This window comes from Vipera ursinii (genome assembly GCF_947247035.1).
Source record: "Vipera ursinii genome assembly, chromosome: Z".
Lineage (NCBI taxonomy): Eukaryota > Metazoa > Chordata > Lepidosauria > Squamata > Viperidae > Vipera > Vipera ursinii.
This window is the reverse complement of record NC_139517.1, coordinates 84,973,331-84,990,789: the sequence shown is the minus strand read 5'-3', so window position 1 is coordinate 84,990,789 and position 17,459 is coordinate 84,973,331. Positions and strand designations below refer to the sequence as shown.

The 17,459-nt window shown below is 39.4% G+C and overlaps 1 protein-coding gene across 4 annotated transcripts in view; it reads left to right on the top strand.

Annotated features, from left to right (window-relative positions):
- KAT2B (lysine acetyltransferase 2B) overlaps positions 1-17,459 on the top strand; it is a 78,581-nt gene that overhangs the window by 48,243 nt on the left and 12,879 nt on the right. For 3 of the 4 annotated variants that reach the window (XM_083376124.1, XM_083376122.1, XM_083376125.1), the window contains exons 8-12: positions 5,636-5,761; positions 6,780-6,916; positions 9,702-9,913; positions 12,010-12,136; positions 16,712-16,822. In XM_083376124.1, the coding sequence (XP_083232250.1) occupies positions 5,636-5,761; positions 6,780-6,916; positions 9,702-9,913; positions 12,010-12,136; positions 16,712-16,822 (713 nt within the window). The remainder of the gene's footprint in view (positions 1-5,635; positions 5,762-6,779; positions 6,917-9,701; positions 9,914-12,009; positions 12,137-16,711; positions 16,823-17,459) is intronic. The other variant, XM_083376123.1, reaches the window with a different exon arrangement.

Here is a 17,459-nt window from a genome sequence, read left to right as displayed (position 1 = left end):
GGGCCAGATCCAGCCCGCAAAGTGGTTTCATGCGGCCCACAAAGCCACCCTGGAAACATTGAGGGAACGGCCCCCACTGCCTTGGCCCTGGCCCAGAGACCCTCCTCCTGCCAGAGACCCTCAGATCTGTCCCACTCCTGCCCAGGCCCCCATAGGCACCCTTGATGAGAACGATGTAGAGCTGGCCATGCCCACCCAGTAGGCCATACGCACTTTAGCCACGCCCACCCAGTAGGCCACACCCACCCGGCCTCCTGAGGGCAACCGCAATGCTGATACGGCCCTCAATGAAATTGAGTTTGACACCCCTGCACTAAGTGCATGCTCATAGCCCATCATTGGGAACTGAGATGTTGGAATTTTAATACAATAGCATTAATTCATGTTTAATTTATTCCTTATTCTCTATAAGGAAGGGGCTCAGACCTGTGCGGAAGAACAGTAGTTTCAGCTAATGTGTTACAATGCAGATCCATGCACTAGTTTCTATCTTGAACAGGCCTGCCTCCCCACATAAAACTATCATGGAAACAAAGGGGGCCACCTGCAATATGGCCCTTAGAAATTTAGACTGGAACTTTTCAAAAAGGGCAAAAGAGGAATAGGATAGAGTCTTTGGTGAAAATAGCTTTGGTGCTGCCTGTATATACCATGCTCCTCTAGTGAAATAGAAAGATTGGATTGCAGTCACTGTTTTTTGAGCATTTTGTATAACATAGTTTTGGTGCATACTGCATTTTATGGAACAATGGAAAATCATGCCCAGATATTTAAATATTTTAACTTGTTCTATATTCTGGTCATTTATCCTCCAAGCATGGTATTTAGGTTTCTTTGCAAAAAAAATAATAATAATAGAATTTTTGTTTTACTATGATTGATTTTTGAAAGCTTGCTCTGGGCAATACCTGGTCAAGGCATTCAGGGTCTGTTTGAGTCCAGTTAATGTTTGTGTCAGAAGTGCAATGTCATCTGCATACTGTATAAGAAGTTGGTAATATGCCTGTTTGCTAATTTTGGTGGATGGTACTCTTGATTCATTTTGGCCATGAGTGACTTTATATATAAATTAAACAGAGGAGGGGACTATAGTACTTACCTGCCTCACTCCTTTTTACATTGGAATCTATTAGTATAATGGCCTTGCACACTACAAGGGACTTTGAATCTGGAATTCTTATAGAGATTATGCATGAGGAAAAATAGCTATCTATCAATGGTGGTGTGCTGAAACTTTGTCCCAAGCCTTGTTCTGGGAACTAAATCAAATGCAGATCTAAAATCAACAAATCCAGTGCACAGTGTAGAATCTGCTTTAGATGTGTACTTTTCAGCCAGATATTGAAATATAAGGGCATGTCAATATATAGAGTATCCAGACCTAAAGCCTTCTTGCTCATCAGCCATCTCTGAATCAATCCAATCAACTGATTTATTATCTTAGTGTCTAGCTTATGGCTTGCTTATTATGCTTAAGAGGTTACTAGACCTGTAATTTGCAGGCAAATCTCGTGTGCCCTTTTTGTATATGGGCACACTAATAGCTAAGCAACAGTCCTCAGGAATCTGTGCAGTGTGATCAATAATTAAGATAAAACAGGAAGGCAAGAACAGGGCTCCACCAGCCTATATTGTTTCACAATATTTCAGGGGTAATAAAGTCGTTGCCTGGGGCTTTACCAGACTTTAGCTGTTTTACAAGCTTCTTTATTTCAGCATTTGTGACAGGGGCCCATTTGGGAAGCTTTGAGATCCAAATCAAATTTAGAGAGCTCTTCTTGTAGATATGATCTTCTAAAGTGGTTTTTCCCACACACATGCATGTAAGAGATAAATGGAAGAGGTCTCTTGATTGGATGAGAAGTTATTAAGTGCAAGAATAAAGGGGAATATCTGGCTTGGGAGGCTGTTGTCAATTGCTGCCAGGAAGCCTAGTGAATTCTTTTATCTTATTTTTTTAAAAAAAATTATGTTTATATTGTTTCTTCAGGAACATATAGTCCTGAATAGAATGCTCAGCTGGATTCTCTTTATATAAATTGGATCTCCTGATCAGTTTACTTTTGGCCTCAAGGCATTCTATGCCAGACCAGGAGGACTCAGAGGGGAAAAACTCTGCCTGCTTGTTTTCCACTTTTGCTTGAGACCTGAGTAGAAAGTACTGGCTTGAATAACTGCATTAAATGGGAGAATGTCTGTCAGAACGAGTTCTCAAATCTCTCTTTGACTGTAGTAGTGTGGAGATGTAGAACTGCTTCAGAGTGAAGCAGGTGAGAGATTTGACTACTAAATTGTTGAGACCATTTGGCATAGGCCATTTCTACTTCTGAATTCAATTCCAAAAATGGGATAAGTTCTATTTCCCTAAAACAGTTATTAAATGCTTTTATGATTATGATACCTGGGAAGTGATTGCTTTCAGGCCGGTTTTCTAAGTAATTTCCCCCCCAGATATAATTAAGTTCTGTAAGATCAGAGTATAATCAGTAAGGGAGGGGCTTGTGCCAGCCCAGTGAGAGAATTCATCGTGGGTACTGATAAATCCATTTAATAAATGTAGAATTAGTTTGGTTTTACTTTGTAGAAGGCACAACGCCTTGTAACCTCTTTTAAATCTGGGGATTGTTGGGTTAACAGAGGGGACATTATAGCTGGTTCAGAAGGGTTTTGCTGGAACCTGAGTGAAAAGTGCCTTGTCGTTCAATCCTATCCTTGCATTGAAGTCGCCCAAAACAATTACATAAAATGAGTGATTATTTGATTTGAGAATATGCTTCAAATTAGGACCATAAACTATTAAATTGGATCATGTTTAGAGATGATGGAAGATAAACAGTAATAATTCAATATTATTAGATTTTAATAATTGAATAATGCTCTCCATAGGATCTAGCTGTGTAGCATTTAGGCATAGCTTAATTGAGACTTGTATACAGATAGACCTCTACTTAAGATCACAGCAGAGCCCAAGATTTCTGTTGCTAAGTGAGAGAGTTGTTAAGCAAATTTTGCCCCACTTTAAGTGAATCACTATAGTTTTTAAGTTAGTAACACAGTTCTTAAGTGTATCTGGTTCCCCCATTGACTTTGCTTGTCAGAAGGTTGCAAAAAGTGATCACATGAGCCCAGGTCACTGCAACCATCATAAATATGAGACAGTTGCCATGCATCCTAATTTTGATCATATGACCATGAGGATGCTGCAATGGTCATAACTGTGAAAAATGGCCATGTCACTTTTTTCAGTGCCATTGTAACTTTGAATAGTTATTAAATGAAGTGTTACAAGTTGAGGACTACTTGTACTTAAATCACCACTTAAATACTATCTGCCTTATCCTGGTCCAGGAACTTGTGAAAGTAAAAAGGATTTGTACCCATTTATATACATATTTCTTGAAGCAGGAATAAGTAGAATTCAGCCATGTAATTTGTAAACACAGAGATTCGGCATTCCAGCCTGCAGAATTCCATGAAAGGAGAGTTAGGACCTTAGGAGCATATAATTGTCAATCTGAATTCCCAATAGTGACCACTGGTAGAGGCAGATCTTGAGGAATAGCGAAACACAGATTACTTCATGGTGTTGGTTATTATTATTATTCTATAATAAAACTATTAAGAAATAGTTTTATTATAGATGTCAGGGGAGTCAGTATCAGTATTGGTAACAATACATCTGGTATATACACAATTATTTTGAGGTTCAACTTCTTCCTATATTGTAATTTTTGTTTTTCTTTATCGTGAGGGTCGGTATTCAACAGACTTAGATCTGGTACAGGTGTCTCTGGATCTGTGATCCCCACTACTGCTGGTGATAACTCAGATATGAGTTCATTAGAATGTAATGTATTCAGCTGTATACAATGGTTAATGCCTTGGATTTCCCTTGAGGACTCTACTTGGCAAGGTAGCTTGCTTGATCCATTAAGTTGTTCACCAAATTGGTTTCCTTTTGTTGTGATGTTTTTCTGCTGACAATGTGATTTGGGCTAACTAAAGCTCCTTTTTGTTGTTTTGTGGTGATGCTGGAAAATGAACTTGTCAGCTTTTCAGCAGAAGAGCAGCTAGGGGGTAGTAGAGTATTGAAAGACTCAGTTGCAAGAGTCACTGACTAAAGCATTGATTTTACTGTCTCAAGCTTATATATGATGGTTTTGTTGCTTTTCCTAGGGAGGTCGCCAAATATCTGTCCCAGTTCTTCCTCATCTTCCATAGAGTCGGCTGATGTCCATATTTTTGTTTTAATTAAATCAAGGGTATTATGCTTATCTGAGCCCAACCTTGGAGTTGGTGGAACATTCTGCTGTATAGGTATTGGCTGGCTGATTTCATCAGCTCTGGGGCTTGATGCCCTTCCTATGTGATTGGTTGTCCTTCCTAAGTTCAGCAGAGGCGGTACACATGTAGGTGTGATTTGAAAATCCCTTAAGAAATATCCGTTTAAAGATCATTGAAGAGAGTGCAAAATGACTAAAAGCAAGCATTATTCTGTTAAGACCTTGCCATATGGAGCCAGGTGATTTCACTAAGTTCAGCTGGAATTGCTTCTACGGTGAAGCAATTGTGAAAGGGAGTGAAATATTACTTTTCTATTTTCCCACTTAACTTTGTTGGGAGGATTAATTGCCATCTGCAGCAAAATCCTGTGACATTGTAAAACTAGCTTATCCGTGGCAATTTCCATACATATGAGGACATGCATTTGTGAGTATTTTGAGAGTTTTGGAGCAGCTGGATTGGTAACTGGCTTCATGTCAGATTTAGTTATATTATTTTCCATTATAGAAAAAAGTTTGTCTACTTTCTGATTGACATTTAATAGCTGGTTAAAGATTGCAATAACTCTTTTAGCAGTTTAGTAGGCAGTTCTTAGCAATTAGATCTGCATCCACTTTTCAGTTTTTTGTGGTTTTAAAGGTGAATGCCCCTCTTTCTCCTATAGAAACTTCATCTTCAGAGGAAGAGAAGTCACTCTCTTCCCAGTCACGTAGGGCATAAGATTTATTTGTGAAGATTGTGAGGGAGAGGAAGGGAAAAAAGGAGATTTATGTGCTATATTATGGTGCTGGAACAAATCCTTCAGCTTCAGATGCCTAGAAGTTGCTGCCACCTTTGAATGTTCAGAAGGCTTGGAATTTTCTCTTTGTGGCATTTTCAGTCTCGTTCTTGTCTTTAGTCTTTCTCTTTGGGTTATATATATGATGATGTGACATATATATATATATATATATATATATATATATATATATATATATATATATATATATATATATATATATTATATATATATTATATATATATATATATATATATATATATATATATATATATATATATATATATATATATATATATATATATATATATATATATATATATATTATATATATATTAGTGCTGTTGTAAGTTAGAATAGTCACTAAACAAATGGTTGTAAGTCGAGGACTGCCTATAGTTTAAAAGGGTTGCTAATCAGGATGTCCCATATTGATGGTTGGTTAAATTCTTACCTCTGACTGGAATTATTTTTATATTTTATCATCTTTTGAAGTGTTTGGGTTTTTTTGATGCTACATCCACCTGCGTCTTAATTTCATATGCCTCAACTCTGGCTTTCTTTCTCTGTTAGTTATTAACCGTCCTCCTATGATGAGATCTGTTTCATACAGTTCAAGTCCCTCATCTTTGGAACAACCTAGTGGAGGAACTATGAGTCCTGCTTCCAAATCTGCTTCTGGCCTGGACCAAAACATAGGTAATATAAATAGCAAAGAATTTTGTCTGTTTTGCTACAATTTCTATAGATAAATGAGGCACAGAGTTTTGATGCAACAACTATAATTGCCTTAATGATTGTGCTGATGATCTTCTCATATTGCCTTCGGGAAGAGCTATGGCATATTCATATATGGAAACAGGCCAGCTATTTGTTAAAGCTAGGACAACAATACTATATACAATAAAATCTTAAAATACTGTAGATTAAGACAATAGTGAATCGTCTTTACTGAAATTATGCAGTAGCCAGGAAAATACTAATGCAAGCAAGACCACAATGTGTGGTCATGATTTTTTATCATGTCCCAAATCCTATCAGTTTAGTTTTCTAACAAAATAAAAATACTAAGTACTGTGGCTACAGGCCATACTGAGAGTCAAATGAATGACTATTATTTTATAAATGGGAAATTATTATGACTCACTGTCTGAATGCTAAACTGAATGATAATTATGATATTTCTTTATTATTCTCCAAAGAGTTTTAGTGGATTGGGTTTCAGATTTGGTTATATTTTAAACTAGTTTTCCTAGGCGTATATATTTTAGTCCTCAAACTAGTCCTGGTATAGCATTAGCTTAAATCAAGCACTGTCTTGCTAGAATTGAACCTCTACGTCCTTTATAATAAGTCAAAGAGCCCGAATGCTCCCTAAAAAAGCTTTGTGGTAGTATAAAAGATTCTAGGCATTCTTTGTTGTGGCCCCCATGCTCTGGAACTCCCAATCCCCAGGGCTTTTTGTAGTACCCTCCCAGCCATTGGTAATATGGAGAGTTGAACCCTGATGAGATGGTTAATACAGCTGATTTCTGAGTAGCTTCTACCAATTTCATATTGTTGAATATAATTTGTTTGCTACCGAAGTTCATAGCTTTTTTAACTCAACAATCAAATATTTCTCAACAATGAGTAATATAATTTAATGTTTTTTGATTCTGGTAATTCTGGTAACAACATTTGGATTTTGTTGTTAAATAATTATTTTGTTATTTAGGAGAAAAGAGAAAAAATAATGAAAGTTATTCTTCGGAGACTGCTAAAAAACCACGGGTTATAGGAGATATTCCTGTTGAACTGATCAATGAAGTGATGTCAACCATTACAGATCCAACAGCAATGCTTGGTCCAGAGGTGAGAAATGTACCTTTCAGAATTAATTAATGTCAAAAATAAGGATAGCACATTACATTTTCTAACTATAGGTATCAATGGGGTTATTGTCATATCAAGATATTTTTTTAATTTCAATATTATTGAGCTGATTTTTATTTGAAGGCAGTTTTTCATTATTAATACTTTAATAGAATTCAGCCTAAGTAGATGCCTCATATTGCCTGGACTTGTAATTCCTGGAATTCCTACCCAATAGACCATAGCTAAGAATTCTGGGATTATTAAAAGTAGTAAAGTGTATCCGAACACATCAAGCTGCTAGTATTTATACACATATGACATGTAAATATTGTATGTATAGACTAGAAAATGACAAATTTAAAAATAAATTTTAACTTAAAAGGATATTTTTAATGTCATAGCTGGCATACAGTTAGTTTTGTTCAAACATCTTGTCTTTTTGCATATGATTCAGTTTTATCATTTGAATTTCAAAATGTGTTCATATTTAGAAGGGGAATTGTTCATATGAATTAATATTGTATATTCAGTCATATGAAGAAAATTAGTCAAGATCTCATCTCAAGCAAATTTATAATGTTTCATGAACTTAGCGTAATTTGCTAGATTTCTTTACTTTATAGACTGCTCAACTCCTAAATGATTCTGAGCAGCTTGCAACTAAAAAGTCAGCATATGAGATCAAAATAAATCATATTTCAGATCAAGCAAATCATATCAAAATAAAACAAAACAAAAAGAGGCTCCAAACTGTCTCTAAAATCTTATTCTGTAACATGGCTCATCATCTATATTTCCATTAGATTACTTTGAGAATATGTGAATATCAAATTCTCAATGATTTGGTTTAAATTAGATCCTTTCCCCCTTCCACCGCTTTTCTCTATCTCCACTCATTATCTTCCCTTCAACATAGATAATTTTTAATTAATTCAGCACAGCATTTTTCTTTACTTGTAGTCTTTTGTCTCATTACTACTGAAAACCTGCCCCCTAACTGTGGTTTATAGGAGGAGAAAAATGTGAAGAATTTTTGCATTGGGCAACTTCTGTATATAGCTAGTCAGCCAAGTTGTCAAAGAAGGCATAATTTGCGTAGTTGTACTAGTTCTCACCATCTTTAGAACATTGGTCCGGGTTACTTACGGGAGCACCTGCGGCCGGCATCAACTTCCCTTCGTCCAGTGCGCTCCCACAGAGAGGGCCTCCTTAGGGTGCCGTCGGTCAAAGAGTGTTGACTGGCGGCCCCCAGGGGGAGGGCGTTCTCTGTGGGCGCGCCAGACCTGTGGAACCGTTTACCGGTGGAGCTCCGGATGGCTCCCGACCTTCGCTCCTTCCGACGTGACCTAAAAACATATTTATTTGAACAAGCCGGCCTGGTCTGATGGGTTTAGGGGTATTTTAATGTTATTGTATTAATTGTATTGAATTGGGCTGTAATATTTAATATTTTTTAAAAAAATTTGTACGTTGTATTTTATTGTATTGCCCTGTACACCGCCCTGAGTCCTTTGGGAGAAGGGCGGTATAGAAATTAAATTATTATTATTATTTCTTTTTGCATGTTGTAATCATTAACATTGTACAGATAGTCCTTGACTAATGATGATAATTGGGACTAGAATTCTAGTTGCAAGTCATTGCAGTTATAAGTCAAGGCACCCAAGTGTCTGGACCTACTTTTGACATTTTTCGAAGCAGTAATTAAATGTATCATTTAACAGGATGTTTTTTTGCTAGAAAGTGCCCAAAAATCTTATAAATTGCCATCACATGACCTCAGGATAATACAACCAGCCATAAAGTTGAGCCAGTTGCCATGCACCCAAAACATGCCAGACCACAGGGAGGAACATTTTACACGATAGAAGTGCTTTACAGCAGTGGTGGGATTCAGCCAGTTTGCACCACTTCAGCAGAACCGGTAGCTAATGTTTTGTTGCCCAGGCCCAGAATGGACTTCCAGAAGCAACATTCACACAGAGAACCAGTTGTTCGCGTATTTGAATCCCACCACTGCTTTACAGACTATAAAGCACTTTTTTCAATGCCATCATAATTTCACAATCATAAAAAGACTGGTAACAAGTTGAAAACTATTACTATGATTGATACTAAATAATTTAGTGGTATTTTTTGGATTGCAAAACAAATAACTGACTCCTGGCTATTTAATACTATTTAGATTTAGATGTTTGTAATTGAGATGATATATTAAAGCTGCGACCTCCAACCTTTTGGGTGCCAGGGATGTTTTTTCCATGGATTGGGGGAGGCATGGATCCCATGTGTGCACGGATGGGGCTTCATTCACTTGCACGGCCCAGTTTCTGGTGGGCCATGGATTGGTGCTGGTCATAGCCCAGGGGTTGGGGACCCCTGTATTAAAAGACACAAGTAACATTGAATGATGTTTTGTTTTACTTTTGAAGTAGAAATTATGCAAAGGTTTTCATTTTTTAAAGTATTAGATATAAGCTGATTGACAGAAATATTCTTTTGTATAGCAAGAGCGCTGTAATGGATTTTTGAAACATTTTTTCTCATGGTAAAAACCTAGGTAAGTACCAAATAAGTTATTAAATATTTAGCCTGAATTGCTGGATATTTTTATTACTTACTCAGTTAGAGAGGCAACCTTAAACAGAAGTATGTGTCATTAAAACAAATGGGAAAGATTTCCAACTCTATTTACTGAGATATATATTGACTATATATGAAAAGGAAAAAAAGGATTCCTGAAATAAATACTGAATCATTTTTCATTGTTTTTTTCATAAAGCAGACTAATTTTCTTTCTGCACACTCTGCCCGGGATGAAGCTGCAAGATTGGAAGAGCGTAGGGGAGTGATTGAATTTCATGTGGTTGGAAATTCCTTAAATCAAAAACCAAATAAAAAGATTATGATGTGGCTGGTTGGCTTACAAAATGTATTCTCGCATCAGTTACCCAGAATGCCAAAAGAGTATATTACTCGTCTAGTCTTTGATCCGTGAGTATCATCTCTTTGTTTTTCTTAATGGGAAAGATAGAACAAGTAAGGGGATAATATTTATTGAATGGGTTCATTTTTAGAAATTTAAAACAAGCTTTTAAATCTATGGACTGTTGATTTGGGACTTGGAACAACAACAGTAACAAAAAGGAAGATGACAAGTTAATTAGATAGCTAGGTATCCATTTGGTAAAGTGTAGTGGTTGTAATTTATGGCATTCTTTGTTAGAATTCTTAAACTTTGGGCAGGCTAACAGATAGAGGTAAAGATTGGGATTTGCATTTAGTGATTCATTGTAAAGTTTGTTCCAAATAATAAGAAATAGGCAATACTTAATCTTTCACAGATAGAGATGATTTATCATTGGAACAGGAAAGAGGACAATTTGGGCAATTCTTGCTCCCTTCCAAAATGTTCTCTGGAAAAGTGGTATAGGAATTGCATGTACAGTTGTTTTCTATCACATCAACTTTTGGTAATATTAATATTACTGTTTGGCTCTTCAAAATTATCAGTTAATAAGATGTCTTTAGTACTGCTTCTTAAAAACCCCTTTTTAACTGCTTAATAACTATACTTAAAGCCCTTCAAGACACAAGACCTGTAGGATTGCCTGTCTCCAATTATCTCTGCCCCATGAGATTCAGCAGAAGAGTGAGCATGCTTCAAGTCCATTTCATGAAAAAAGTTTCTTATTTGTGACCTAGAAAGTACGCTTTCCCTGTGATAAGTCTGGGCCTGTCTTTGGAACAAGAGGGTCTTCATCCTTACATAAGGCCTTGAACATTTATTTTTTTTACCCTGGGCATTTGGCCAGAGTACCAGAGAAGCTCATCCTAAAATTAAATTATAATATGTCATGATTTGGCTTTGACTATCTTGTATTGTGGTGTTTTTTGTATGATCACTGTTTTTAACGTTTTTAACCATATGTAAGCTGCCCAGGGTCATTATTTGTAAGTTAGGCACCCATGTAAATAATGTAAATAAATATCTTTACTAAGAAATTATCAAAACTATCATACATCTAACTTTTAAATAAAATAAATGCTATTTAAAAGTTGAAACATTGAGTCAATGTTTTTCAGTATTTTCATACTTTAAACAGTCTTGGTTCTAGATATTCTATAAATTTCCTAAAATGGAACCTATTGCCTTCTAGGTATTATTGAAAATTTTTCCATCAGTCCCAGCAAGCATGGTCAATAGTCAGGGGCAATGGGAACAGTCCGACTGTCATTGCCTTAAGCTATTTGCTAATTACTAGAGAGGAAATTATAACAAATGTTTGTCTCATGTTTCAAAAGATTTGAAACTTTATCAAGTTAATTGGTTTTGGGTTTGGTTTTTTTTTGCAGTTTGAAATTTATTCAGTATAAAAAAAAAATGTGTTGAAAAGATTATCAGTGAAGGAGCCCTGCCAGAAATTAAATCAGTCAGTCAGGAAGAGAGATTTTTCACTTTTCTGGCAAACTTCCAGAAGACTAGAAAAACTATTAGACTTACTTAATCACGTACTAATTCAGGCCCTGCTAGGAGTATTGTAGAAGTTGTATATTGACCCTGCTAGTAAAATGAACAAGAGTGAGGACTGGCCTGGACTGAGTTCAAAATTGGTTCTCTGTCTTTGTGGAAGAAGTAGACCAATTGATTTAAGAGGAGACAGGGAATCCCTACAATTCTGGTAAAGGCTTGAAAGATGATGATAAACTACAGCCTGAAAATCCAATTCTTTCCAGTCAGACTAACTCTTATAGTTTTAATAAAAAAAAATTCCTTCTCTCTGGAAACAGGCCGCTGAGTAGAAGTTGGCATTATTCAATAGAACTATTCCCGCCTTGAAGAAACTTATTATTCCAGTATAATAAGATGGGACAGGAGATAATCAGTGGAAAGGAATCTAAAAATGCAGTCAGAATATTTTATGTTGCCAGAGCATCAGTTTTCTGGACATCTTTTGAAAATAAAATCCAATTTAGTATCAAAATCTATGCAAAACATCTTTTATTTATAATTGCTATGGCTATGAAGGCACCGGTGATGGGCATCATTAATGAGTATATGGTTTATATGTCAAAATATATAACTACAGGAAACACAAGACCCTTGCATTAATAAAGGATGGTCGTGTGATTGGTGGTATCTGTTTTCGGATGTTCCCATCTCAAGGATTTACGGAAATAGTTTTCTGTGCTGTGACTTCTAATGAACAAGTCAAGGTAAAACAAATATTAATTGCATTATAAGACAAATGTACAATGCACAGGTATAATTGGATTTTATGTGACCTCATAGTCCTAAACTTGAACAAATGGAGGAAATAATTCAAAGTACAGTTTACTTTTTAAAAAGGAACCAGAACACTGAATAAAACATATGGCAAAATAACATTCTCTTGTGAATTAATTCTACTTACACCACTTAAAGGAAATTTCAACTCTGTGTCTGTCAGTAAGGAATGTAATATCTATATAAGTCTTCCATTTTATTTCCAGTTTGGTACCAGTGTAAATAATGGGACAAATAAGATAAAAGGGGATGGTTGGGAAACTATGTGCACAATTAGAATATTTTTTTTTATTTTTGCTGAATGTGGTTGAAGTATACCTAAAGTCACAACCTATTGCACGGGATGTGAGTATTATTATAATAATGTAAATTATAATATTGAAAAATCTGCTGGCAATAAACAACAGTTGTTCCCCAACTTTTAGACTCTGTCTATAATAATGGAATTATTGCTTTTATTTATTTATTTTTATTTTATTTTAATTCCATTTATATCCCGCCCTTCTCCGAAGACTCAGGGCGGCTTACAAGCTTAGCAGTAGCCTTCATTCTATGTATATGCCTGCTTATTAGGGCTTTCACACACACCCCCCAAGCGGCATTATTACAAAGTCAGCTTAATTGCCCCCAACAATTTGGGTCCTCATTTTACCTACTTCGCAAGGATGGAAGGCTGAGTCAACCCTGAGCCTGGTGGGACTCGAACCTGCACTAATTGCAGGCAGCTGGCGTTACTTAAGGAGGCATTAGCCCACTGTTCCACCAAGGCTTATTACTAAACACCTGCTCATGCAGGAAACCCTATACCATTTCAGACAAATGGTTGTCCAGTCTCTTTTTAAAAACTTACAGTGTTGGAGCATTCACAGATTCTAGAGAGGCAGGTTGTTTCACTAAGTAATTGTTCTAACTGTCAGGAAATTTCTCCATAGTTCTAGGTTGCTTCTCTGGTTAGTTTCCATCCATTGCTTCTTGTCTTGCCTTTGGGCACTTTGGAGAATAGCTGTCAAGTTTCCAACATATGGGCTTTTCAAGTGACTCTGAGGCATTGTTTACCTTAAAAATCCTTTATTAGCCTAATACACTGGCAAATGCTTGCTCGAAGGAAGCTGGAATCTGAAATCTCCGCCCCCTTGCACAATATATTAAAACACATTTCTCCATCTTTCTAATTTTGTCATTAATCATATTCTCCAATTAATTTAAAGAATCAGTTTCCCTTCTGTTAGAAAACTGGCTAAGCTTTTATCTTCTTTAATTTCAGATGGCCTTGAGGAACAATCCTCCTCTTCTCCCCTCCCAACCTTAATCCAATCTCTCAAGACAATACACAAGTTTAACATATGAAATGACTACCGTATATACTTGAGTATAAGCCGAATTTTTCAGCCCACTTTTTGGGCTGAAAAATTCCACTTCGGCTTATACTCCAGTCAACAAAAAAAACTTACCGAGGACTTGTGCGCGGCCGAGTCTTTGGTGCTTCCGGGATCGCCCGCACCTCTCCCAAGCCACCGCCGTCCGAGACCTGCCGAAGTTTGGGGAGGTTTGGGGAGGTGCGCGCGCACCTCCCCAAACTCCGCGCCTTGCCTGCCTGCTTCTTTCCGCAGCGGAAAGAAGCAGGCAGGCAGGGCGCGGAGGAACGGAGACTTGCCGACGTTTGGGGAGGTTTGGGCGCCTCCCCAAACCTCGGCAGGTCTCCGTTCCTCCGCGCAGACCTGCCGACGTTTGGGGAGGTTTGGGCGCCTCCCCAAACCTCCCCAAACCTCGGCAGGTCTCCGTTCCTCCTGCCGACCTTTGGGGAGGTTTGGGCGCCTCCCCAAACCTCCCCAAACCTCGGCAGGTCTCCGTTCCTCCTGCCGACCTTTGGGGAGGTTTGGGTGCCTCCCCAAACCTCCCCAAACCTCGGCAGGTCTCCGTTCCTCCTGCCGACCTTTGGGGAGGTTTGGGCGCCTCCCCAAACCTCGGCAGGTCTCCGTTCCTCCGCGCAGACCTGCCGACGTTTGGGGAGGTTTGGGCGCCTCCCCAAACCTCCCCAAACCTCGGCAGGTCTCCGTTCTTCCTGCCGACCTTTGGGGAGGTTTGGGCGCCTCCCCAAACCTCCCCAAACCTCGGCAGGTCTGCGCGGAGGAACGGAGACCTGCCGAGGTTTGGGGAGGTTTGGGGAGGTTTGGGGAGGCGCCCAAACCTCCCCAAACAGGAACGGAGACCTGCCGAGGTTTGGGGAGGTTTGGGGAGGCGCCCAAACCTCCCCAAAGGTCGGCAGGTCTGCGCGGAGGAACGGAGACCTGCCGAGGTTTGGGGAGGTTTGGGGAGGCGCCCAAACCTCCCCAAAGGTCGGCAGGAGGAACGGAGACCTGCCGAGGTTTGGGGAGGTTTGGGGAGGCGCCCAAACCTCCCCAAAGGTCGGCAGGAGGAACGGAGACCTGCCGAGGTTTGGGGAGGTTTGGGGAGGCGCCCAAACCTCCCCAAAGGTCGGCAGGAGGAACGGAGACCTGCCGAGGTTTGGGGAGGTTTGGGGAGGCGCCCAAACCTCCCCAAAGGTCGGCAGGAGGAACGGAGACCTGCCGAGGTTTGGGGAGGTTTGGGGAGGCGCCCAAACCTCCCCAAAGGTCGGCAGGTCTGCGCGGAGGAACGGAGACCTGCCAAGGTTTGGGGAGGCGCCCAAACCTCCCCAAAGGTCGGCAGGAGGAACGGAGACCTGCCGAGGTTTGGGGAGGTTTGGGGAGGCGCCCAAACCTCCCCAAAGGTCGGCAGGAGGAACGGAGACCTGCCGAGGTTTGGGGAGGCGCCCAAACCTCCCCAAAGGTCGGCAGGAGGAACGGAGACCTGCCGAGGTTTGGGGAGGTTTGGGGAGGCGCCCAAACCTCCCCAAAGGTCGGCAGGAGGAACGGAGACCTGCCGAGGTTTGGGGAGGTTTGGGGAGGCGCCCAAACCTCCCCAAAGGTCGGCAGGAGGAACGGAGACCTGCCGAGGTTTGGGGAGGTTTGGGGAGGCGCCCAAACCTCCCCAAAGGTCGGCAGGTCTGCGCGGAGGAACGGAGACCTGCAGAGGTTTGGGGAGGTTTGGGGAGGCGCCCAAACCTCCCCAAAGGTCGGCAGGAGGAACGGAGACCTGCCGAGGTTTGGGGAGGTTTGGGGAGGCGCCCAAACCTCCCCAAAGGTCGGCAGGAGGAACGGAGACCTGCCGAGGTTTGGGGAGGTTTGGGGAGGCGCCCAAACCTCCCCAAAGGTCGGCAGGAGGAACGGAGACCTGCCGAGGTTTGGGGAGGCGCCCAAACCTCCCCAAAGGTCGGCAGGTCTGCGCGGAGGAACGGAGACCTGCCGAGGTTTGGGGAGGTTTGGGGAGGCGCCCAAACCTCCCCAAAGGTCGGCAGGAGGAACGGAGACCTGCCGAGGTTTGGGGAGGTTTGGGGAGGCGCCCAAACCTCCCCAAAGGTCGGCAGGAGGAACGGAGACCTGCCGACGAGCCGCGGCCACACAGGGTATTCCTGTGTATTCAGGCTTGCAAAATGGCGGATCGAGCCTCTGCTGGCGGCAGAGGCTTGCAGAACGGCGGATCGGCTTATACTCGAGTCGGCTTATACTCAAGTATATACGGTACTTCTTCATCTCTTGTCAAGCAATAACATTTGATGCGTTGACAATAACTTGACTCCCTCTTCTTTGTGGCAACTCCTAAGATATTGGAACACTGCTATCATGTCACCCTTCATCCTTCTCTTCATTAAACTAGACATACCCGTTTCAGCAACCGTTCCTTATATGTTTTAGCCTCTAGTCCCCTAATCATCTTTGTTGCTCTTCTCTGTACTCTTTCTAGAGTCTCAACATCTTTTTTACATCGTGGTGACCAAAACTGGATGCAGTATTCCAATTGTGGCCTTACCAAGGCATTGTGAAGTGGTATTAACACTTCATGTGATCTTGATTCACTGTACTGATGTTTAATATTTTGATACACATTGTATATGTGGTTTTTGAGAATTTTATGCACTAATGCTGTGTTCTGTTATCCCATAAGAAATAAATAAATAAAATAAAACGATGAAAAAAAGCATTAGGGGAAATTATAACATCAACCCTAGGAGCAGGTTGTTATCAGATGCCTCATTAAAGGTAGAAAAAAGCTAAATAAATAAATAAATACAGAGTTGATAAAATAAGCTCAGTTACAGATGCAGCTTTGTGTGCAAGATTCACTTATTCATTTTCTCTGGAAAGGTAGGTTAGTTATAACTTCTTATTCTGGTTAGACTTGGCTGCAAAGTATTATTTTGAAAATAGTTTTTAGAAGCAGGATTTAACATAGCTCATGTAATTGGAAAAGAAAACTTGATAACCACTATTTCTGCCAGGAGATGAAAAATTCTGTTCTCACATACACTTCTTAGAGGCCCACAGTATTTCTGCATTTAAATTGCTTTATTGCTGCAAACTCTAAGCAGTAAGGTTTTAATACATTGCAATCCTCAATTGATAAACTGGATCATAATTTCTTTGCAGGGTTATGGAACACACTTAATGAATCATCTGAAAGAATATCACATTAAGCATAATATTCTCAATTTCCTTACATACGCTGATGAATATGCAATTGGCTACTTCAAGAAACAAGTAAGTAGAACTTTGGGAGCAATTTTCAACCCATGTAGCAAAATAAAATTTGAATAACTACAAGACTTTCAGAGTGATCTTATTATCTGAAGGACAATATTCCTGTCTTTGAATTTAAAGTCTATTGTTAATATACAATCAACTTAAAGCAAAATGTTGTGGCATTTTAAGCTAATCAATTTTATTACAGTATAAGTTTTCATTATTGCATCAAATACTAATCTTTAATATGCAAATGATTCTATTTTTGCTACAAATGATTAATTGGGCCACTGGAAAAACTAAAGATGTTTTTTTCTGTTTTTTTAGAAATCTATAGTTCTCACAGTTTCTTTAAACTAATAGTTCATTCCTGGGTTGTATTTTCTATTGTTGTTGTGTGACTCCTCTGTGTAATATATTCTCCCTCTTGCTGTTTTTGAGAGCCTCTGACAGAGGAGCTGTAATTATCTCTGGGTAGTAACTACTGATGAATTACATAGTGACCTTGGCAAATATATTATATATCTTGTTTCTTCCCTATATAATGTGATGTTTTCATAAATTTAAATTAAGGGTGGTAGTAACTGATCTGTCAGGTTGCTGAATTGCCATCTCCAAGTACATGAAGGAAAATATCACTACTGTAAAATATCAC